Below are 25,836 nucleotides of genomic sequence, written 5' to 3' on the forward strand. Positions count from 1 at the left end.
CTTAACAAATTTTTGCTTGTATGGTGATAATGATATTTGAAAATCATGACTAAAGAGCTCTTAAGTAATTTATAATATCTTTAACGATTAGACTGGAGCACCAAAATTTTATCACTGAGGAGAAACATCAGTAATGCAACATAGTAACTCAAAGTGTAGTTCTTCTAATTTTATTTTTTGGAGGTACTTTTGGTTGCGTATTATTTTACTGTTTTATTTTGAAGGAGGGGATGTTATTTCTTTTAATAGATGAGTTAAGTCCTTTAGGTTTACTGAGTTATTTTTGCTTATCTATTGCAACATTGATAGAATACAGTCTGAGGCAGGAGATAGCACAGGACTTGTCAGTTAGATCAGTGTGATCTTTCTCAGTAAGTTTATTTGAACTTCATGTAGTCTGGTTTTTTTAAGCTATTTTTTTCCATGTCAACAACTTCAAATTTCTATTTATTGAGCATTTCTGACTAAAGTTTGAGTCAGTATTTCACCATTTGTGCCTTCAACATCACTGTAACTATGCACTTACTTTTCCTATTGTTTTTGTCACATTGTATCTAAATTTAAGTTAAAAGCAAAATATTTATTTAACGTTTTGTTTTTTAAAAGCCATTTTTAGGTAATAGTGACTGTGTTAACCAAATATCAGGGAAACTTAAACTGGGAAAAGAAGTCTTAGCTACTTTGGAAGGCCATTGGGTAAGTATTTTTATGTTTAGCTTAACAAAAGCATTTTCTATGGAAAAGAATTAACAATCACATTTTATAAACTCACTGATTCCATTGCTAAAATCATCACTATTTACCATAAGCTTCACCCTAACAAATATTTTGGTGTTGCTCTGTTACCAACAGTATCTACTTGTATGTCATATTTTATCTTTCCAAAACTTTAAATCAGTAAAACCAACTAACACATATGTCACTTACTATGCACTGCAGTGTTTATAAATGTTCCTCATATTAACTCATTTACTGTTTAATATAATAATTCTTTGTGGTGGTTACTGTTATTGTCCCTATTTTACAGAGGAGACTGAGGCACAGAGAGTTTAAATAATTTGCTGCCCTGGCCGATTTGGCTCAGTGTACAGAGCGTTGATCTGCGGACTGAAGGGTCCCAGGTTCGATTCCAGTCAAGGGCATATGCCCGGGTTGTTGATTCGATCCCCAATAGGGGGTAGGCAGAAGGCAGCCAATCAGTGATTCTCTCTCATCATTGATGTTTCTATCGTTTCTATCTCTCTCCCTCTCCCTTCCTCTCTGAAATCGATATATATATATATATATCTCCTATCTAATAAAAGAGAAACATGGTAATTAGCATACGACCACTACCCTTCCCATTGGCTAATCAGGGCAATATGCCAATTAACTGCCAGCCAAGATGGCGGCCGGCAGCCAGGCAGCTGGAAGCGAATATGAGGCTTGCCTGCTTCAGTGACGGAGGACTGCAACGTTCCCCGCCTGCCTTGCCGGCCTCTGAGCTTGCAGTTTGAAACATTGTAACAGATATAGAAGCTAAACAAAACCCCAGAAACCAGCTTTCAGCCGGCCGGGATCTCAGAGCTGGAATTGATACAGGGTTTCGAGATTATAGAACCCAAACAAACCAGATACCTGCTTTCAGCAGCGAGGCCTCAGAGCTGGAGCCAGAGCTAAAGCTGGCCCAGAATAAAAAAAAAAGAAAAAAAGGAGCAGTTGGGAGCTTCAGTCCCAGCCTGAAAACAGCCCTCAGCCCCTCACCCAGACTGGCCAGGCACCCCAGTGGGGACCCCCACCCTGAAGGGTGTGTGACCAGCTGCAAACAGCCATCATCCCCTCACCCAGGCTGGCCAGGTACCCCAGTGGGGACCCCAACCCTGATCCAGGACACCCTTCAGGGCAAACCAGCCAGCCCCACCCATGCATCAGGCCTCTATCCTATATAGTAAAAGGGTAATATGCCTCCCAGCACCGGGATCAGCGTGACAGGGGTCAGCACCCAAACCCCCTGATCGCCCTGCAGCTCTGTGTGTGACAGCGGGCAGGGCCACAACCTCCCTATCCGCCCTGCTCTGTTCGTGACAGGGGAAAGCGCCCCAACCCCCTGATCCGCCCTGCTCTGTGTGTAACAGGGGGGAGCTCCCCAACTCTCTGATCACCCTGCAGCTCTGTGTGTGACAGGGGGGAGCTCCCCAACCCCCACCCCACTCCCCATGGGCCCTGCTCTGTGTGTGACTGGGGGGAGCTCCTCAACCCCCCCATTGACCCTGCTCTGCATGACGGGGGAGCTCCCCAACCCCCCTGATGGGCCCTGCTCTGTGCGTGACAGGGGGGAGCTCCCCAACCCCCCTGATGGGCCCTGCTCTGTGCGTGACAGGGTACGGAGCCCCAACCCCCCTGATGGGCCCTGCTCTGTGCATGATGGGGTGGTGCCGCAACCTCCCCATCGACCCTGCCTTTAGTGTGACAGGGGGCAGTGCCCCAACCCCCCAATTGGCCCTACCCTGAGCGTGACTGAGAGTGGCATCGCAACCTCCCAATCTGCCCTGCTCTGTGCGTGACAGGGGGCGGCGCCCCAACTCTCCAATCGGCCCTGCTCTGAGCCCGACCAGGGGCTGCACCTAGGGATTGGGCCTGCCCTCTGCCACCCGGGAGCAGGCCTAAGCCAGCAGGGCGTTATCTCCCGAGGGGTCCCCGACTGCGAGAGGGCACAGGCCGGGCTGAGGGACCCCCCCGAGTGCACAAAATTTTTTGCACCGTGCCTCTAGTATATATATAATATAAAATAATTTGCTGAAAGTAAGTGCTGGAGTAAGAATTCCAGCCTAAGCACTGTGGGTCCAGGACTGTGCTTTTATTTCAACAGTATACTGCCTCTCACCTAGAAGGAAGGGGCATTTCCCATTAGAGTTGTATTTCCTTTTCAGGAACATGGAAAGGCTATGGTTGTATATGAGAGCAGTGAGTTTTATTTACTTCACTATTGACCTAAATTCACATCTATGTATTTTTGTTAAGAAAAGCTTAACTGAATAAAAAGGATCAGACCATGCCATTGCCTGGGTGCATTCTCACTACGAACACTGAGTACTTTATGCATTATAATAAGCAGGAAATGGTAAGAAATGTAAGAAAATGAAACTGGATCTAGAAACTCAACCACAGGGCCCTCTGTAATTTTAAAATTATACTTCTATATGGCCGGCCGGTGTTGCTCAGTGGTTGAGTGTCGACCTATGATCCAGGAGGTCACGATTCAATTACTGGTAAGGACACATGTCTGGGTTGCGGGCTTGATCCCCCAAGTGGGGGGTGTGCACGAGGCAGCCAATCTCTCCCATCATTGATGTTTCTATCTCTCTCCCTCTCGCTTGCTCTCTGAATTCAATAATATATTTTTTAATTTACTTCTATCTGAATATCATTGGGAAAATGATAAAAAGTTTTTCAAAAAATGAAATTTTTCAGATTGTGCTCAAATGTTTAATGCTTAGAAAGGCTCTTTCAGGTTTTTCTACATATGTTGGATGTATAAATAGTCATCTCCTTGTAGCTGTAGCAAACACTGTGATCCACTGTGGCAATTCGGAGATGGTTGGTGAGGCTTTGCATATATTTGTTTGAAATTTGCTTATTAAGTAAAACTTGTGAAATCTCATGAACTTCCTGTGTTTAAAATTTTAAACAATCAGATTTTAAAATTCTAGTATTACATATTTAACCTTGGTGTTTTTCTAAAAATGAGGAAAGATTTGGGTTTTTTAGAAAAATGCTAGTTATATTTGTTTTTAAAATGTGTTTATCTGTGGGATTAAGTATCAGTACATATTATTATTACATTACTATATTGTGTAATCTCCTTTTTAAATAAAGATAATTCTCCACATTAATGTTTCAATTCTTTAAATACAGGATAGTGAAGTTTTTATTAATGACAAAAAGACTGATAATTCAGAGGTTTTCTGGAATCCAACACCAGACATTAAGCAATGGAGATTAATAAGGCACACTGTAAAATTTGAAGAGCAGGGAGACTTTGAATCAGAGAAGTAAGTATACCATTTTTCAGCTAATTTCATGATGATAAAGAGTATATTTTTAATCCCTTAAAAGTGTAGTCATTTTTCTCTGCCTTCAATTATATTTTAATTCAGCAAAAATAGTTTAATATTTGTGGGATGTGTCAGGATTCTGTTGTAGTTTATGTGAATGTCAAATAAAAGAACTTCTAGGTTTTTTTGCATACAATTATGGCACTAATTAATGATTCTTTGGCAGCTGTTTTCTGACCTGGGTAGGACATCTCGATCTCTAGGTGAAGGATATGGCACAAAATCTACTTTTGTTTCATTTTTTGAAAATACATGAATAATGCCATTGCATGTGCAGACTTGGATTAGTTGGGTAATAATTAAGGCCATAGTTTCTGCTCTTAAAGTCATGAAATTCTTGATAGCTAGATCTGTAATCTTTTAAACCAAATATATTATATACACATTATCCAATTTTATTCTTACTATATTTCTTTTTTTTTTAAATTATATTTTTACTGATTTCAGAGAGGAAGGGAGAGGGAAAGAGAGGTAGAAACATCAATGATGAGAGATAATCATTGATCGGCTACCTCCTGCATTCCCCACACTGGGGATCAAGCCCGCAACCCAGGCATGTGCCCTGATTGGGAATTGAATCGTGAACTGCTCAACCACTGAGCCCAGCTGGGCCTTACTACAGTATATTTCTTTGTGTTAGAAGGGGGTGTTTGTGTAAAAGACACTATACTGAGTACTTGATACACATTATGCAGTTTAGTAAACTCACATGCGTTATCATACTCTCTAAATGATTCAAGTGTTTGTGTATTTTCCTTCTACACTTAAAATTGAGGTTGTCAAAGATGGAATAATATGTATGCGCAAGTCCTAAAATTCTGTTTCAGCTATAACCACATGATGCTCTTCATTTAGAATGAAGTTTTGCCAAGGCATACAATAATTTTTGAGGTGAGAACATAATTTAACATATTTTAAAGGTGAAGAAAACCAGTCTGAGGCAGTGTAAGTAATTTTAAGTTCATATCCAAGAAGTGAGCTAGGATTCAACCCAAGTCTAATTCCAAAGCCTTTGTTCTTTCAGTCCCAACATACTGTTTTCCCAGATTAGTGGAATATAGATACTATATTTTTATTTTTCTGATATAAAACTAAACTTTAGTAGGGGGAAAAATTTTATCTCAATAGTCTTTTCTGGTAAATCAGTGGTTCTCAACACTGGCTGCACATTAAAATCACCTGGGAAGCATTAAAAAAAAATACTTGGGCCCTAGCCAGTTTGGGTCAGTGGATAGAGCATTGGCCTGTGGACTAAAGGGTCCCAGATTTGATTCTAGTCAAGGGCACATGCCTGGGTTGTGGGCTCGATCCCCAGTGGGAGGCATGCAGGAGGCAGCCGATCAATGATTATCATCATTGATGTTTCTGTCTCTCTCTCTCTCCCTCTCCCTTTCTCTCTGAAAGCAGTAAAAATTTATTTAAAAAAAAATAAAAATACTTGGGCCCATTCCCAGATTTCTCTCATCTTGGGTCAGTACCATTCATTGCCATACGTTTAAGAGTCCAGTCCTAGATGGTTTAGCTGTGTCGGGCCTGCGGAGTGAAAGGTCCTAGGTCAGTGATGGCGAACCTATGGCACGCGTGTCAGAGGTGACACGTGAACTCATTTTTTTGGTTGATTTTTCTTTGTTAAATGGCATTTAAATATATAAAATAAATATCAAAAATATAAATCTTTGTTTTACTATGGTTGCCAATATCAAAAAATTTCTATATGTGACATGGCACCAGAGTTAAGTTAGGGTTTTTCAAAATGCTGACACGCCGAGCTCAAAAGGTTCGCCATCACTGGCCTAGGTTCAATTTCGGCCAAGGGCACATGCCTGGATTGTGGGCTCAATCTCCAGTGGGGGTCGTGCCAGAGGCAGCTGATCAATGATTATCTGTCATCATTGATGTTTCTATCTCTCTCCCTTCCTCTCTGAAATCAATAAAAATATATTTTTAAAAAAGAGTCCATGTTAATAAATTTCTATTGCCAAGAAAAAAAATTAGTTTCCACTGCTGCTCTACTCAAGGACCACTTTTTATATCTGCACTCATTTCTAAGCATCTCAGTATAAGCTTTGTCAAAGACAAAAACACACACAGGTATCATTTTCTTTAAAGGAGATTTAAACCTGTTCAATGTAGATTTGATTTTCTGTTGCTTTTTATACTATTTTTGTACATGTATTAGACTTTGGCAGCAAGTAACTCGAGCCATAAATGCAAAAGACCAAACAGAAGCTACTCAAGAGAAGTATGTTTTAGAGGAAGCTCAAAGACAATCTGCCAGAGATCGGAAAACAAAAAATGAAGAGTGGACTTGCAAGTTATTTGAACTTGAGCCACTCACAGGAGAATGGCATTACAAGTTTGCAGAGTAAGTAATTATCAGCATAATTTGTTGCCTTTATTTCTAGAATTTTTGTTAGTTTTTTATTAAGCCATACATATATATACATATATACATATATACACATATATATATACGTATATGTGTGTGTGTGTGTGTGTGTGTGTGTGTATATATAATGTGTGTGAGTGTGTGTGTGTGTGTAAATTAATGTGAGATTTAAACTTATTCCATTTATTATAAATTTGAATCCATGATAATTGTTAGTCTATAAAATAAGCTGAGGATCAGAAAATTAGATATGACATATCTTAATTTTACTGCTAGGTTTATAATTACTAAATAAAATCTAATCTAAACTTTGAAAATGTTAAGTGTTTTATTTAATCATTAAACAAATGGTGTTTTTATTGCTTATGTAGTACTCGACCATGGGACCCACTTAATGATATGGTACAGTTCGAAAAAGATGGTGTTATCCAGACCAAAGTGAAACATCGCACTCCAATGGTATGTAATTAAAAAAGTATCTAGATCTGCTAGGCATAAAAAATGTTTTAAATCCTTACTAGGTTCTTTGACCACCAACATTTAAAATTTAGTTTCAGAATTTAAAATTTTGGGTTGGCAAAAATGGCAGAGTAGGCCATTCCAAGTTCTTATCCCCACTAAGAAACAAAGAAACAAAAGTAAGCAGAAACTGTCAGAACAAAATTTCCCAGAACTCTGAATAACTTTATGGCATTTATACTTGCCCTGACACCAGTCCCTTCCTGATGCAGTGGCAGTGAAGGGTTCCCACATTTCCTGTATAAGCTCTGGTTACAGAAGGAGCAGAACAAACCTTACTCACAAATTGTTTTATACATCTGTTATAACCTGTCTGGCACTACCTGAAGGATTTATGCAGGGCCCATGTTTCTGTTTGATATAACTCAGAGCTCAGGTAGATAGGCTGCAGGCAATGAGTAGAAATACAATAAGCCAAACTAATAAACTTCAGACATCCAAAGCAAAAGATTATTATTGAAACATACAATAGATTATGAGAGGCCCAAAGATCGTGTAAGGAGCAAAAGCTAGGGAAAGATTCTTTGGCAAACTAGAGCATTAAAAAGCCCCATGTGTCCAGGGAAATTTAGAACGCCATGCAGATGTCCAAGGCACAATGTTTATGCTCAGAATAGACCTGCAAAAACCCTAAGCTTTTGCCTCAGGCTCTGGTATTAGCTTTGCAAGCCCAGGTATTAGCATTGGAGTGCCCCTGCAGACTCATTCTGCTAAGATTAGGAGAATACTTTTTTGTTTTTGTCGGGTTTTTTTATTTGTTTAGCTATTAATGTTCAAGGAAATCTCTCTGTCAGCTTAACACAGCTAAGGAGCGGAGATTTCAGTGACCATGCACAACAAGGAATACAATGGATTTTTTCAAAATTAGTTTGGAAAATTCACTGAACAAATTCAGTAACCCAGAAAATAGCAAACCCTGGGGAAGGTGGAGAATCTCTTATCCAGAGTTACTACATTTTAATATGTAGATGTTTAGTTTTCAAAAAAGAATTACAAGGCATGCCCAGCTGATGTGGCTCAGTGGTTGAGTATCAACCCATGAACTGGGAGGTCACAGTTCAATTCCTGGTTAGGGTACATGCCCAGGTTGAAGGCTCAATCCCCTGTAGGGGACATGCAGGAGGCAGGCAATCAATGACTCTCTCACCACTGATGTTTCTATCTCTCTCTCCCTCTTCCTTCTTCTCTCTGAAATCAAAATAAATATATTTTTTAAAAATTTTTTTTAAGAATTACAAGGCATACAAAGAAACAGGAAAGTATGACTCATTAAAAGGAACAAAACAAATTGACAAAAAACATTCCTGATGAACTCTGGGAATCAAACTTACTAGACAAAGACTTTAAAACAACTATCTTCAATATCCTCAAAGAGTTCAAGAAAATAGAGACAAAAAACTAAAGGAATTCAAGAAAAAAATATATTAAAAAATAAATATCAATAAAAAGAAATTGTACAAATGAACCAAACAAATTCTAAAGCTTAAAAATACAAAAATGTAAAATTCACTGGAGATATTTAACCAGTTAACCACCATGCATCCAAAACAGAAACCATCTCCATATGCCATAATAGATGCTTATGGCATACAAAGGGCTAACAGAAGAATCAGCAAATGTAGAAATAGGTCCATGAAATTATCCAGTCTGAGGTAAAGAAGAGAATGAAAAGTGAACAGAGCCTAAGGGACCTCTGGAACACCATCAAGTGGATCATCAAATGCATTAAAGAAGTCACTGAAATAAAAGCGGAAGAGCAAGAAGTAGAGGAATATTTGAGGAAAGAAGTTCTCCAAATTCCCAGATTTAAACAAAGATGAATCTACAAATCTGAGGAGTGCAAAAAATTCCAAGTAGGATAAATTCAAAGATACCCATACCAAGACATAAGCAGACTGTCAAAAGCGAAAGAGAATCTTGAAAGCATTGAGAGAGAAGCAACTTGTCATATATGAATGATCCTCAATAGGAATAACAGCCAATTTCTCATCAGAAACCATGGAGGCCAGAAGGCATGAGATAACATATTTAAAATGTTGGAAGAAAAAAACTTCTCAACCAAGAATTCTGTATCTGGCAAAACTATCCTCCAAAATGGGGAGAATGTGAGATATTTCTAGATAAATAAAAGCTGAGAGAGTTCATTGCCACTCGACCTGTCATACAAGAAGTGCTAAAGGTAACCCTTCAGATTGAAATGACCAGAGCCATCCTCTTATACAGACAGTCCTCGGGTTATGTCGGACTCAGAATGTCGTTTCATGGTTACGTCACCATCTCCCATTTATTTATATAAAAAAAAAAATTTCCATCATTTTGATATATGTACATACGTGCTTTAAGTTTTTTATTATTTATTTACCACAAGTACAGGTCAGGAATTATCTTTTTAAAAAAATTTTTTTTTACTGTTTCACTTCATTACTGCAGTATATGTGCTCCATGTGAGTGATGAAGGTGCTTATGTAGGTGGATTCCAACTTACGGTGAAAATCGTGTTACGTCGCGCCGTAGGACCGGATCTCCGACATAACCCAGGGACCTACCGTATAATAAAAGCATAGTATGCAAATTGTTTCCTCGACCGGGAGTTCATCCTGGAGTTTGACCAAGGGGTGGGGCTAGCCACGGAAGGGAGGGAGGCCCCGGCCACCAATGGCCGTGGCAGGGAGGCTGCAGCCGGCAATCACTAGGGACCCTACCAGTGCACGCATTTCACACACCGGGCCTCTAGTATGATAAATACAGATTTTCAATAAAGATAAATAAATGGGCAAATATAAAAGCCAATGTTACCAGGTGTACTGGTTAATGTAGATTTTGTAATCAAAGAAAACACGATAATTTCAAGAGAAACATCAGAAGTGCTTTATTCATAGTAATGTCCATCATTAGCTACACATTTTCCCCATCTTTCAGGTAATTTGTGGATACCGTCCCACTAGAACTTTCCTTGTTTTGAGGCAAACCATTCATAGACCCAATTTTCCACTTCTTCGTATGTTTTGAAGTGCTGCTCAGAAAGTGCGTGTGCCATCGATTGGAACAAGCAGTAATCTGAGGGAGCAGGGTCTGGTGATTATGGCGGGTGGGCTAATTTAATTTCCCAGGCAAGATCTTTTAACGTGTCTTTAACTGGTTTTGAAGTGTGTGATGGTGCGTCATCATGAAGCAAAATTACCTTGCCATGTCTTCTGGGCCATTCTGGTCATTTTACGATCAAAGCGTGGTTCAAATTGATTGTTTGTTGTCAGTAGCCATCAGTATTAATGGTTTCACCTGGTTTTAGAAACTCATAATACACCACACCTTCCTGATCCTACCAAACACAGAGCATTGTCTTCTTTCCTAAGCGATTTGGCCTTGCAGTCGATGTTGATGGTTGACCTGAATCAACCCATGATTTTGTGCATTTGGGATTCTCAAAATAAACCCACTTTTCATTGCCAGTCACAATTGGATGCAATACTTTCTTTCATGCTGTTGAAGCAACATTTTACTGATGAATTTTTGGTTTTCCGTTTGTCTTTCGTTCAGTTAATGTGGCACCCATTTTCCTTCCTTTAAAATCTTTTCCATTGCTTGTAAACTATTGGAAACTGTTTTTTGAGCAACATTTAATCTTTCTGCAAGTTGTTTTTGAGTTTGACATGCATCTTCATGCAATAATGCTTGTAATTGTTGGTCTTCAAACTTTTTTGGTTAACCTGGACATTCTTTGTCTTTCACATCGAAATCATCACTTTTAAAGCGTTTAAACCAGCATTCACAAATACCTTGAGATGGAGCCTGTTCACCATAAGCTTCCCAAAGTATATGTTAACTTTCAGCAGCACTTTTCTTCACAATAAAGTAGTGAATTAAAACTTCCCGCAAATGCTCTTTTTGGCACAAAATTCAACATTTTTAAGCATAAAAATATCTATGATGTTAACACCTTCAGAAAATTTGATATATGAAGTTTTGAAGCTTGCTGTCAATACAAAATAGCATACATATCAAATCGCATATATATCAACATGTGTAACTACATCTATTGAAAAAAATCCATATTATTAATCAGTACAGCTGGTATTGTAATTTTAATTTATAACTGTCCTTATTTCCTACAGAATTTAAAAAATAATGAATGAATAATAATTACAAATATGTTATTCATTGGGCATATATAGTCCAAAGATATAATTTGTGATAACATAAAGGGATGGAAGATGAGCTATATAGGAGCATAGTTTTTGCGTTCTCTTGAAATTAAGTTGGTATCAATTTAAGCTAAATTGTTATAAATTTAGAGGTAAATGTCATCCCTTTGGTGACCATAAAGAAAACATCTAAAACATAGGAAAGGAAATATGAGGGAAATCAGAACAATTCACTAAAAAACAAAATCAGCTAAACACAAAAGAAGGTAGTAATGGAAAAAATGAACGAAAAAGGTATAAGACATATAGAAACAGTAAAATGGCAGAAGTCTTTTTTAATCAGTAGTTTCATTAACTATTAATGGATTAAATTATTCAATCATGAAGCAGACTGGCAGAATGAATTAAGATAAATATCCAACTCTATAAAAAAACAATCCCATTTACTGTTGCACCAAAAAAAATTAAGATACCTAGGAATAAACTTAACTAAAGAGGTAAAAGACCTGTACTCGGAAAATTATAGGACACTGAAAAAAAAGATAGAGGAAGACAAACAAATGGAAGAATATACCATGTTCATGGATTAGTAGAATTAACATCATTAAAATGTCCATACTACCCAAAGCAATTTATATATTTAATGCAATCCCCATTAAGATACCAATGGCATAATTCACAGACCCAGAATAAACTCTCCAAAAATTCGTCTGGAATAAAAAAAAGACCCCAAATAGCCAAAGCAATCCTGAGAACAAAGTTGTAGGGATCACAATACCAGATACCAAGCTCTATTACAAAGCCATTGTTCTGAAATCTGCCTGGTACTGGCACAGGAACAGACATAGATCAATGGGACAGAACAGAGAACCCAGAAATCAACCCAAGCTATTATGCTCAATTAATATTTGGAGGCAAGAGCTTAAAATGGAGTCAAGACAGTCTCTTCACTAAATGGTGCTGGGAAATTTGGTCAGATATGCAAAAAAATGAAACTAGATCACCAACTTACACCATACACAAAAATAAACTCAAAATGGTTAAAGGATGAACCATAAGATAGGAAACCATAAAAATCTTAGAAGAATCCATAGGCAGCAAAACATCAGACATATGTTGTAGCAATATCTTTACCGATACAGCTCCTAGGGCAATGGAAACTAAGGAGAAAATAAACAGATGAGACTACATCAAAATAAAAAGCTTATGCACAGCAAAAGAAACCATCAAAAAACAACAAGAAAGCCCACTGCATAGGAGAACATATTTGCCAATGTTACCTCCAATAAGGGTTTATTCTCTAAAATTTACAGGGAACTCATACAACTTAACAAAAAGAAGATGAAATATCCAATCAAAAAATAGGCAAAGGACTTAAGTAGAACTTTTCGAAAGAGGACATAGAGAAGGCCGAGAGACATAAGAAAACATGCTCAAAGTCACTAATCATCCGAGAGATGCAAATTAAAATTAAAACAACAACGAGGTACCATCTTACACCTGTCAGAACGGCTATCATCTACAAACGACAAGTGCTGGCGAGGATGTGGAGAAAAAGGAACCCTCTTGCACTGCTGGTGGGAATGCAAACTGATGCAGCTACTGTAGAAAACAGTATGGAGAGTCCTCAGAAAGTTAAAAATAGAACTCCCATTTGACCCAGTAATCTCATTGCTGGGAATATATCCCAAGAAACAAGAAACACCAATCAGAAAGGACATATGCACCCCTATGTTCACAGCAGCACAATTTACAATAACTAAGATTTGGAAACAGCCTAAATGTCCATCAGTAGATGAGTGGATTAAGAAACTGTGGTACATCTACACAATGGAATACTATGCTGCTATAAAAAAGAAGGAACTTTTACCATTTGCAACAGCATAGATGGGCCTGGAGAGCATTATGCTAAGCAAAATAAGCCAGTCGGAGAAAGATAAATATCACATGATCTCACTCATATGTGGGATATAATGAACAACATATACTGATGAACATAGACCCAGAGACAAAGAAACAATGAACAAACTGTCCAACCTCAGAGAGGAGGCTTGACTAACTCAAATCAACTAGGCCTACCACACATATGTAGAATAGTTTACCCAACAACAACAGGATATACATTCTTGTCAAGTGCACATGAAACAGTCTCCAGGACAGACCATAAGTTAAGGCATATAACATGTCTCAGTAAATTTTCATACAAAGTATTTATTTTTGCCCCAATGAATGAAGCTAGAAATCAGTAACAGAAGGAAAACTGGGAAATTTACATTATGTGGAAATTAACACATCTTAACCATTGACAAATGAGAAATCACAAGTGAAATTTAAAAGCACTTAAACGAATGAAAATAAAAACACAACATCCCAAAACTTGTAAGAAAAAACAAAGGCTGTGCTCAACAGAAATATATAGCTGTGAATACCTACATTCAGAAAGATCTCAATAACTTAATTTAATAATGGAAAACTAGAAAAAGAGAAAACTAATCCCAAAGCTAGCAGAAGGAAATATAGAACAGAGAAAAAACTGGAGAATAGAACAAGAGAGAATCAGTGAAGTTAAAAGTTGGTTTTTTGAAAAGGTCAACAAAATTGACAAACCTTTAGCTAGACCAGTGATGGCGAACCTTTTGAGCTCAGCGTGTCAGCACTTTGAAAAACCCTAACTTAACTCTGGTGCTGTGTCACATACAGAAATTTTTTGATATTTGCAACCATAGTAAAACAAAGACTCATATTTTTGATATTTATTTTATATATTTAAATGCCATTTAACAAAAATCAACCAAAAAATGAGTTCACGTGTCACCTCTGACTCGCGTGTCATAGGTTCGCCATCACTGAGCTATACTAAGAAACAAACAACAAAGACACAAATAACTAAAATCAGAAATGAAAATGGAGCCATTCCTATTGACCTGACAGAAATAAAAAGGATTATAAGAGAATAATATGAGCAGTTTTATACCAACAAATTAAGTAACCGAAATGAAATGGACAAATTTCTAAGACCACATAAATTACATAATCTGGCTCAAAAAGAATTAGAAATTTTCAATGGACCTTTAACAAGTTAAGAGATTGAATCAGTAATCTAAAACCTGCATACAAAGAAAAGGCCAGGACCAGAGGCTTCATTGGTGAATTTTACAAACATTAAAAGAAAAACAAACACCAATCCTTCTCAAACTTACAAAATAACAGAAGAGTTGGGAAACTTTATATGATTCCAGCATTACCCTAATACCAAAGCCACATAGAGATACTACAAAAAAATAAAATTACAGGTCAATATCACAAAATGTAGATGCAAAAATTCTCCACAAAATACTGTCAAGCTAAATCCAACAGCATATTAAAAAGATTATGTACCTTGACTAAGTGGGATTTATCCAAGCAGTGTGAAGATGGTTTAATATAAGACAATTAATCAGAATGATACATCACATTAATAGAATGGCAAGTGGCACATGAAATGATGCTCAACATTATTAGTCACTAGAGGCCCAATGCACAGAATTCGTACATGGGGCTTGGCTCTCGCAGCTGCAGCAGCTGCCTGAGCCCTTGCAGCCCTGGCTTTGTCCGGAAGGTCATCCAGCTGTCTGGTCTAATTAGCATATTACACTTTTATTATTATAGATAAGGGAAATGCAATGAGGTCAGGTACTATGCATCACTAAAATGGCAATAATTTTAAAAAATGAAAAATAGGTATTGGTGAGGATGTAGAGAAATTGGAACTCTTGTATATTGCTGGTAGGAATGTAAAATAATGCCACCCCTGTGAAAAACAATTTGATGGTTCTTCAAAAAGCTAAATATAGAATTGCCATATGACCCAGCAAACTACTACAAAAAATTTAAAAACAGGAATTCAGGTACTTGTACACCCATATTCATTGCAGCATTATTCACAGTTGCCAAAAGGTAGAAACAACTCAAGTATGCATCAACAGATGGATAAACAAAATGTGGTATATGTTTACAATAGAATATAGTTTAGCCATAAAAAGAATGAAGTTCTGCTGCATAATACAATAAAACATGGATGAACTTCGAAAACATAATACTAAGTGAAATAAGCAAAACACAAAAGGACAAATATTGTATAATTTTACATATAGTATAATATACAACATAGGCAAATTCATAGAAAGATTGGAGATTACTAGGGACTGAGGGAAGGAGGGAATGGGAAGTAATTTAATTGTTACAGAGTCTCTGGAATGGTGAAAATGTTTTGGAAGCAGTGATGGTTGCACAGTATTGTGACTGTACTTAGTACTGCTGAATTATTCACTTAAAATTATTAAAATGGCGAGACTTATTTTATGTATGTATGTATGTATATACACACATTATCAGAAGTTAGAAATTTAAAAATAAATACTTAAATTTTGTTATTTAACAAAACACTAATATGATAGAGACACACTGGACACCTGTATTTTCTCCTAAAGGTAGAGTTTACTGATCACAATAAATCTTGTAAATCAAGAGTTGGATTGCTGAATCCCTTGTTATTTTAAACTAGTGGCTTGGTGCACGAAATCGTGCACATTGAAAGGAAATTAATTAGAAGAAATATTTTAATATCGCTATTCATCCTTTCTCTATAATAGAAGTTTCAACCAAATTCACGATCAACAATGAAAGATCGAAATACACGCATGTGATTGGCGCCAGTGAGATCTTTATATGTATGGCACATGCTTGAATCAACTTATCCTTTTATATATAGAGAATGAACTTGCTTAACTAGACCAGCTTTCTGATTTAGCTAAACTTTTTCCAGCCCAAGGAAGCACCCCAACTTCTCTTTCAGGTAATTGTCAGCAACACAGCAGTAAATATCAACACGAAGCAGATTGTTATTGTAGATCACACAGGGAGAACAAAGGGTAAAATATTTAACTGCAGCAGTGTTTGACTATATATTGCACAGTGAGAAAACCTGAAGTCATTTTCAAGGTCCACCTTTTCTTCTTTTCAGTCAGGTCAAGTTCCTAAGCCCTCTAAATCTCCGTTTTCCAGCTAATGAAAAGAAAATAGGATTCCATTGAGTCTCCTATCTCCCTACTCCAGGACTTTTGTGAGGATCAAATGAGATGAGGCACAGGAAAATGCTTCACAGACATTTGGTTAAAGTGTAAATTGTTTGCACCTGGCTATAAAGCAAATCGTGTTCCTGGGCTGAAGAAACTCCAAGGAGGCTAGTCGCTAGGGAGAGGAAGCCAGATGTTGCTACGTGACATCATTACCCGGCACCCACAGCCACCATTTCTGGGCTGGGCTGGACTGTGGGTTGCATTTTGCAGCATGGGGTCTCATTAGCATTGGCTGTGATTTGGTGGGGTGTCACTCTGGGGTGGTTTTGGGGCCTGTGTCCCACTTGGGGGAAGCCAAGTATTGCTTTGTGGGCACCAGGTCTGCAGTGCCGTTTATTGATAAATGGCCTGTTGCTAGGGAAAGGAAGCCAGGTGTTGCTACGTACGTCATTACCCGGCACCCATAGCCACCATTTCCAGGCTAGGCTAGGCTGTGGGCCGCATTTGCACCATGGGGTTTAAGTCTCCATGACTTGAAGTAGGAGGACACAGTGTAGGTTGAATACACATTATTTTTTTATAATAAAATTATAGAAATTTATTTTTTATTTTTAAGACATGAATAACATTTTATAAAGTTATTTTAAGGAATAGGTAATTGGAGATTGTTTCTATTTAGAACAGTAAAGAGGTAAGAACAGAGTTAAAGGCATATGACCACTGATTTTCTGTTTTTGTAAGCATATAAATTACCTTGCTCTTCTGATTCTAGTTTCTTCTCTTGCAAACTTCCTGATAGAATAAAGTCTAAAGTTTATTTTTCTAAGGAAAATTTAGTTCTAATTGATTGATATGCTCTTGTGCATGTACTCAGATGTTTTTAGTAAATTTAGACCATATTCTGCAAAATGATATCATTTATTATAAGATGCTTTCTACATTAATCAGATACTCTTAGTAAATAATTTTATTGGAAACACATCATTCAGTGGAAATGTTTATAATTTTGGGGACAAGATAAGTATGATTAAAAAGAACACTATTATTTAACATTCAACTAGAGGTACTAACTGGTGCAGTTAGAAAAGTGGTGGATCTATATTTATATTTGTGTTTATATTAAAATGTCTCTTAAAGGATGTACAAATAGCAGTGACTATCTCTGTTTGGGAGGGTGGGGGAAGAAGACTGAATGTATAGGGATCAGGAGTGGGAGAGGAACTCTTCGTTGTATATCTTTTATGCTTTTTGATATTTGTGCCAAATTAATATTTCCTATTAAAATGAAATAAAATAGCCTTTGGCCAGGTAGCTCAGTTGGTTGGAGCATTGTTCCTACACCACAAAGTTGTGGGTTCAATCCCCAGTAAGGGTGTGTACAGGAAGCAGGCAACCAATTGATGTTTCTCTCTCACATTAATATCTCTCTCTCTCTCTCTCTCTCTCTCTCTCTCTCTCTCTCTCCACACCCCCCCCCCAAAAATCAATAAACATATCCTTGCATGAGGATTAAAAAATTAAATAAAATAATTTGTTAAGTTTTAATTAGACTATATCACCTTTGTTTTTATGTCTAAGTATTGTGCCATTGAACAGATAGTTTCAACAGTTGTACATTGGTCTTTAAAATTCAATGCAAATTCACATAATAGCATGTTTTTGTTTTCAGGTTAGTGTCCCGAAAATGAAACATAAGCCAACCAGACAACAGAAGAAAGTGGCAAAAGGCTATTCATCTCCAGAACCTGATATCCAGGACTCATCTGGAAGTGAAGGTAAAAATATTTATTGCAGACTATTCACTATAGGAATCTAATTTTTTAAAAAAGATATTACTATACTATGTTTGATAGATGAAAATTTTTTATGTTAATTTAAGAAGATATATAAAAGTTTTGGTGGGGGCAGGAATGGTGTGCCAAAAAAATGTTTTTAATCCCTATTTTAGATTATAGATAAATTTTAAGACCAGGCCACAGGTAAACGCATGGGGTATGGAAAAAGGGGGAAGCATGCAAATCAAGAACCACACTGTAGTGTTGCTCTTATGCCTGGTTAAGCTTCTGAAAAATTGTTGATGGCTTCCTAGATTCAATTCAGGAAGCATTTTTGAGCTTTGAGCTTAGTTCCATGCTTTAAAAAGTTTTTCATTCTCTAAATAAGTTGTCATAGTTATAGAAGTCAAGTAAATATATAGCTATACTAAAATTATGGGCTAAATTAACTAGTGTGCCATTCTTGTTCAAATCAGATGTGTAAACTGTGTTGAACTACACAGAGTTATAATCAAGAAAGGATTAAAGTAATGTCTGAGACACTATGAGAACAGGTTTTTTTGTTTTTTAAGTTTTTTTAATATATATATTTTTATTGATTTTAGAGAGAAAGGGAGTGGGAGAGAGAGAGAAACATCAATGATGAGAGAGAATCATTGATTGGCTGCCTCCTGCACGCCCCCTACTGGCGATCGAGCCTGCAACCCAGGAATGTGCCCTTGGCCGGAATCGAACCTGGGACCCTTCAGTCCACAGGCCGATGCTCTATCCATTGAGCCAAACCAGCTAGGGCAAGAACAGGTTTTTTAAAGGCATAGTCTTTAAGCTCACACTAAACTGGGGAGCTCATTTTTATAGAGGTAACACTTGAGGTGAATAAATGATAAATACCAGGAAAGTAGTAGAAGAAAAATAGTTAAGAGTTGAAAGGTAGGTGAATTCAGTTTGGGGAAATGTTCTTAGAGGAACTCTGATGAATTTATAATGAATTATAATACAAGCTTGAGAAATGCAGGTAGGGAACAAGCTACTGGAATAACGAGGAATAGACTGAATAAAGGTTTAAAAGCAGGAATTGCATGGTACCCATGTGCTAGACGGAGTGTTTGATACACTGTTGTTCCCATTTTAGAGAACAGGAAACTAAGATACAGGTTAATCTGCCCAAGGACATATAGCATCCCATAAGACAATATGTATGTTATATAAGCAGATATTTTGGCTCCTTAATTTACTCTCTTCTCTTATCCCTCCACTATATTATCTATAATGTATCAGCTGTCATTTATTGAGTACTTAAAGTGTACCAAACTGGATGTTAAACACACATTACTACTATGAAATTTGGGTGTTAATTATACCTATTTTACAAATGAGAAAGCTGAGACCTGGAGAGAGGTTAAGATCTAACAAAAATGGAAAGGAAGGAATAGATACATTCGGGGAATTAGAAAAAAAACAAAACACCAGTACAGTTTGCTGGTTGATAATAAAAGTGTATAGAAGTATCAAAACCAATTGAAAAAGTTTAAAGTTTGGGTGGCTAGGGGAATAAAGGTAACATTAACAACTAATATAAAATTGAAAAAGGGGCTCAAAAAGCTGAATTCCTCAGATGAAGGCAAATGGGCAAAGAGATAGAAGAGAATAATACCTTCCCAAGTTAATATATGTATTTATTGAGCTATTTTTGTCTGTTTTAATTAGTTAAAAAATAAAACTGATACCATCCAAAACTACTACTTTGTGGTTACTTTAAGTATATCTGTAGTGTTCTAGTTTTGGAATGATATGATTAAAACTTCAAAAATTCAGAGTGTATTATTATGTTAATCTCTAAACCATAAAAATGGTGCCTGGGAAAATTTTTATTATATGAGAATCATTAAGCTACAATGTAGATTGTTTATAATTAAATATGTTCACTATTTTCACCATGTTTATTCTAAATATCCTTTTAGCTCAACCAGTAAAACCAAGTACAAGAAGAAAGAAAGGAATAGACTTGGGAGACATTCAGAATTCCATTGAATCCATAAAACAAGCACAGGAAGAAATTAAAAGGTAATACATGCTAACTATTCATTTGAGTCCAGAGGAGTAGTTAAGAATCCTGTTACATAGGAAATCATAGGCCAATATTTTGCAAATCATTTACATTTTTAATATCATTACTAAACTAAAATAGAGCCTTGGCTTCTGTCACCTGATGACTGAAATGCATGAAAATCTTTCAGCACTGCAATATTGGGGGAGATGTTGAGATTGCTTTTTCTCATCTCTGAGCGTGAAATTGGAATCTCTTTATCTTACTGCTGTAGCATACTAAGAATGCAGCTGACCTGGATGTGGAAGTGGGTGATTTCTGAGAAAGGCCATTAAGAAAGGCTTCTGCAGTCTCCTTTGTTCATGGCTAATATTTAATTGCAATGCACCAGTTGAAATATTGAAATACTTTCACATGTGGATAAAGAACCACTACCCTGAGACCTTCATGTGCCCCACTGGCAGTCCCAGACCTTTTCCCCACACACCTCCCAGATCCAGCAACTAAAAGTCATTAACACCTACACAGGTTCCTTGGAGGGAAAAGGAACTTACACTGCTCCTTGCTAAAGCTAGCATGAGTTCAGATCAGTTGTCTCCCATTGCTGTATCAGATGTTAAATTTTTTTAATACTAGCCACCCTGCTTTTGTCTATTCAGTACTTAGCACTAGATGTTCTGGAAGATTTTTTTCAAAGATATTTTCTCTTTTCATAGTGATCTTATAACTCATATTTAGTTGCTATTTTCATCCACAGCCTCATCTCCTGCCATTCCCCTACCACGTGGTCAGCAAACCGCGGCTCACGAGCCACATGCGGCTCTTTGGCCCCTTGAGTGTAGCTCTTCCACAAAATACCACGTGCGGGCACGCACATACAGTGCGAGTGAAACTTCGTGGCCCATGCGCAGAAGTTGGTATTTTGTGGAAGAGCCACACTCAAGGGGCCAAAGAGTCGCATGTGGCTCGCGAGCCGTAGTTTGCCAAGCCGCAGTCTGCCGACCACTGCCCTACACCAAGCATGTCAAACTCAAAGGCTAACACTGGCCAAATAAACAAGGTTTAAGTTAACGTGGGTTGCAAAAAAATAAAAGCTTCAATTTTTATCGAAGCGTAGGTTTATTTTGATAGAGACATGCTGAATACAAGGGCTGAAATAAATGAGTAATTGTTAGCATAAAATAATAGAACATTTTAATAAAAATTAATATTTTTTCTTGAACATTAATTTACCAGACACTGAATAACTGCACAAATTAATAAGCATAACGCAAATAAACCTATTTTTCTTGTTCTCTGAAAGCGAAATATTTCCTCCTTACGCACACCGAACAAGTCAGTCCAAGACTAAATACGTGGCCATTGGCTGCTAAAATATTCGCTGCTGGTATTAGTGGAGAGAAATGGTGTGCCTGTGCATAAGGCGAGTAAGGGAAATGAATGCAACACAATCATAGTGATCAGTCATTAGTGAACGTTGTAGTTCATTTTTAATAATTATGTGTAACAGGATATTGTAAAAATTAAGTTACGAAATTTTTATTAAAACGTTTCTTACATACCATTATATTGGCTGGGCCACAAAAACGTTCGTTGTGGGCCGTGAGTTTGACCTGCTTGCTCTACACCTATCCCACGCTTCAGTCCTATGACTCTCCTCACATCTTCAGACTATACTCTTCTCTCGCATCTTTGGATTTTTGCCCACACTGAACCCACTTCTTAGATGGCCCTTCCTCCCACCCTGCCCATCAAAAAATCCCTGTTTATCCTTCAGAATATAACTCAAATGCCATCCTTTTTGTAACATGTCTCATCACTTACCTTCCCCTGTAGGGTTATTAATGCCTCCACTCAGATTGTTTAGCTCTCTGTACATATTCCTTTGGAGCATGACTCTATCAAAATAGACCTACGCTTCGATAAAAATTGAAGCTTTTGTGTGTCTGTTTATCCCTGCTGGACCATGAGCTCCTCTAGAGCAGGGAGCCTGTTTTCTGCATCTTGATATCATTGACCCTAACAATGTGCTCACATTTTCTAATTTAATTATATTTATAAATTGAGTCTACTTTTTTGTTTTGCCTCCTTTTCTTTCTCTATAGTGGTAAGACACTTTAATAGAAGAAGTCAGAAAAAGAAACGGTCTTCACTAATCAGCTCTTTTTAGCCAAAAGCAGTTAGGGTGGCATGAGGATATTTTAAACTCACTTCATAATTAAATTGAAATTTTATTTTTATTTGCATATGAAATGTCCATAGAGCATTCTCTAAGTTATGAATGTCATGAAATCTGTTGCATTATTTTTTTCTGGGTAATTTAGGATTTTTCTTCAATTTCACCTCTGTCTTCCGAAAGTAAAGATAAAGAACCTTAGTGGGCCAACTAAGATGCAAAATTTTTGTTTTAAAGCCACTGTAATAACAGAGAAGGTGATATATTTCTACATCATCAAACTAATAATTATGTTTGATGCACAGCATTAAGTAATATATTTGGTACAATGTGGAATTTAGATTTAGACAAGACCTAATAATAGCTTCACATAGGTCCTTGTTCAGGCAGCAGTGATTGAGATACTTTTGTTACTGTAATTAAGTGCTCTGTGGCCATATATGAAATTATGAATTCTGTGCTAACATTTTTCACAAATAATTTAAAAATTTACTGTTGCTTATTTTTGTAGAAATATTACGGCTCTTCGAAATCATTTAGTTTCAAGCGCACCTACCACGGATTATTTTTTGCAACAAAAAGACTACTTCATCATTTTCCTCCTGATTTTGCTTCAAGTTGTAATAAACTTCATGTTTAAATAGTTCTGTACAGTAAACTATTCAATGAACTGGAATGATCAGATTCGGCCTGGGATCAATGTTCAAGTTGGTTTAGTTTTATTAAAACATCACTATATTTCTGAAACAAAACCTTAGAGATAAATGCAGAGGTGTTGATCTTTCATACCGTTTATCTTTAACCTGAAACAAGAGCTATTCTGTTTGGTTATTAAAGTGAGCTATGTGTTACGTGCCAGAACATTTCTAGTTTTTGTGAGAATGTGTCTACATGTGAGTATAATAAATCCACATGTATACACAACTGTGTCTTATGTATACCTGATAGTCTTTGTATTCTATAGTATGTTCTGAGATATAGCACTAATGGTCATAACAAAAATGTTATCAATATTATAAATATGTGTATTAACTCTTTTCTTCATAACAGGCACAAACTTTTATCAGTAAAGAATTACAAAATAGGAAATGATGGGATAATAAACATATTATAAATAGTTCAATACACTCTAGTGTTTAAAAAAATCATTTCCCAAAATAAAAATAAATAAATAAAAAATCATTTTCCAAGCACCTAGCTCAATAGTCTTCTTAGATAAAGCAAGAAAAAGTGGTCAAAATTGATATATTGAGATACACAAGGTGGCAATTTGCTTTTTTTAAAGTTTACACAAGATTATCTTTTTTTGCCCCCTCGAATTTAATATTTATAAAGGTACAAATGTACACAGGTGTATATCAATATAAAAAAAGATATACAGCTACTTGGATCTGTTGATTATATCTTTCTTACATCTATATACTACTACCTTAAGCACTTGCTGATAAAAGTGTGGTCAAAATTGGTTGCTGTCCTTTTTTCTTATTTTTGTTTTTTTAATTCAATCTGATAACACAGTCCAAATTCTAGAGATGTTTATATGGCAGCGATTTTCAGCCTTTTTCATCTTATGGCACCCATTAACTAATTACTAAAATTCTGCAGCACACCAAAAAATAAATATTTTGCTGATCTGACAAAAAATAGATATAATTTTGATTCATTTACACTGGACAGCTGTTGTATTGGCTGTTGTCATTTTTTATTTGACAATCTAAGGAAAAAAAGATCAGTGCCCTTGACCAAATAGTCAGATATTGCATGTTTTAAAAATTCTTGCAGAAAAATAAATTTTATGGCACACCAGTGTGCCTGCCACAGCACACCGGTTGAAAATTGTAATTATAAGGCATATGAAATGCTGAAAATTCATGTTTTTTTCATTATGAAGAACTTATTTTAGCTTTCATTTAGACTGCAGTGTGCTCAGTGAATAAACAGGAGAAATTATAACCAACATTTTATTTTAAAAGCCGAATAAAAGAAAGATGCTTTGTATGGTGGCATTTATATGTACAATAAAATTAGTTTCTTTAAAATGTGCAGTAAGTAGAGCATCAAGTTCTGAAGTTTAATTTTTTATTCTCCTTGGTTCCTAGTAACTTCATTCTGTTACAAAACCATAATTCTTCAAGATTCCTTTTGTTCAGGCTCAAACTTTTCCTACTTTTCTTTTCAGGTTAATATTTTTACTTTATGTTTTTTACATAAATGTAGTCCTCAAAAGCCATTTTTACAAATGTAAATTAAGCGTAGGAACGTGTTCTAAGATATATCTTAGAAACCTGAAAATACCAGTTTTGAAAATAAAGGCAGAATAATTGCTCTGGCTACATTTGCCTTTGACTAAGAAGAGACTGTTAGACACTAGTAAAATTACAATCAGCTGTTTATTGCCATGATAAATATAAAATCAAAGAATGGTTGCTAAATTATGAAAATTGAAAATGATAAAGGAGCCTGCTTTCCCCCTCCCCCTAACCATTATAGCTATCTTAAATATTCTAAAGTTTTATGAAGAGCCATTTCCTGTGTATTTTTGGCAAAACAATGTATTCCATATGTGCATGTGAAACATAGTTTAAATTGATTAAAACATAAATAAGATGTACCTATACCTAGTATAAGTATAGGTATAATGTGAGTACACTAGAACAAGTGGGGGATTTTTGCTGGTATTTCATTCTTGTCAATACAATTTTTGTATTCTCTGTTACCAATGTTATGCTCAACTGCCTATTCACTGATATATATTTTGTAAATATTGTACAATTTGATCTTTTTTATGGTTTAAATTAGTATTAATTTATATTACATATAACTTAATTGGCTGATCACAAAGTCATTTCATCATTAAACCCTGAAAACTTAACATTTTTGTTGGTAACCCCCTTTTGGGGTTTTAGTCTTAGCTGCTTGTGGGTTATTTACATTTGGTCTAAATAGTGTTTATTTGTATAGGTATCTTCTAAGACTGGAAACATATTTATTTACTTTATTATTTTCCTTTAGGGTAGATGTTATGGGTTCTGATTACCCAACGAGTCAAAAACTATTTCATGAGAAAGCAGGGTTACTTATGACTGTTCCTTATACACTAAAAGCATATATCTAATCCAAAGGTCTTCTTATGCTTTTAGTTGTATGAGTTCCTTTCTGCAAACAGAACACAAAACTCAGGAATTGGTGGCTTAGTTTTAGATCAATGCTTATACCAGGTTTAGTATGTGAATCTTTTAAAACACAAAATTAACTTTGTAGTTAGCCATATATGTTATTGACTTTGAATGTTCTCTACCTGGAATTACTCTTCCTTCACACATGGATTCATAAAAATTGTGATTTACAGTTCTCAGTTGTCTGAGAACTTTATAATGATTTCTAGGATTTAAGATCTTATATCCTGTTTATTTTCATTTGATCAAAAATTTTATTTTTTCACATGAAAATTAAGGTAATAATTGACATGTGCATTTCTATTTTGGTTGTTAAGTGTATTATACTTTCAGTTATTCACCATTTAATGAGGGGTAACTGGCCCAGGAAAAGACAATAAACAGGGCATGTGAAATAAGTAAGTTTCAGCAATAGATATTTACTATATTTCATGTCAGTACTTTTTGTATCATTTATAAAG

At 36.2% G+C, this 25,836-nt stretch overlaps 1 protein-coding gene across 17 annotated transcripts in view; it reads left to right on the forward strand.

The window, feature by feature from the left end:
- Window positions 1–23,123, forward strand: part of OSBPL8 (oxysterol binding protein like 8) — a 169,629-nt gene extending 146,506 nt beyond the window's left edge. For all 17 annotated transcript variants that reach the window (XM_036301007.1, XM_036301003.1, XM_036301002.1 and 14 more), the window contains 7 exons: window positions 607–696; window positions 3,895–4,031; window positions 6,274–6,459; window positions 6,855–6,942; window positions 17,871–17,976; window positions 19,938–20,040; window positions 22,711–23,123. In XM_036301007.1, the coding sequence (XP_036156900.1) occupies window positions 607–696; window positions 3,895–4,031; window positions 6,274–6,459; window positions 6,855–6,942; window positions 17,871–17,976; window positions 19,938–20,040; window positions 22,711–22,843 (843 nt within the window). In that variant the 3' untranslated portion in view covers window positions 22,844–23,123. The remainder of the gene's footprint in view (window positions 1–606; window positions 697–3,894; window positions 4,032–6,273; window positions 6,460–6,854; window positions 6,943–17,870; window positions 17,977–19,937; window positions 20,041–22,710) is intronic.
- The last annotated feature ends 2,713 nt before the right edge of the window (window positions 23,124–25,836 follow it).

Source organism: Myotis myotis, unplaced genomic scaffold, assembly GCF_014108235.1.
Source record: "Myotis myotis isolate mMyoMyo1 unplaced genomic scaffold, mMyoMyo1.p scaffold_m19_p_3, whole genome shotgun sequence".
Taxonomy (NCBI): domain Eukaryota; kingdom Metazoa; phylum Chordata; class Mammalia; order Chiroptera; family Vespertilionidae; genus Myotis; species Myotis myotis.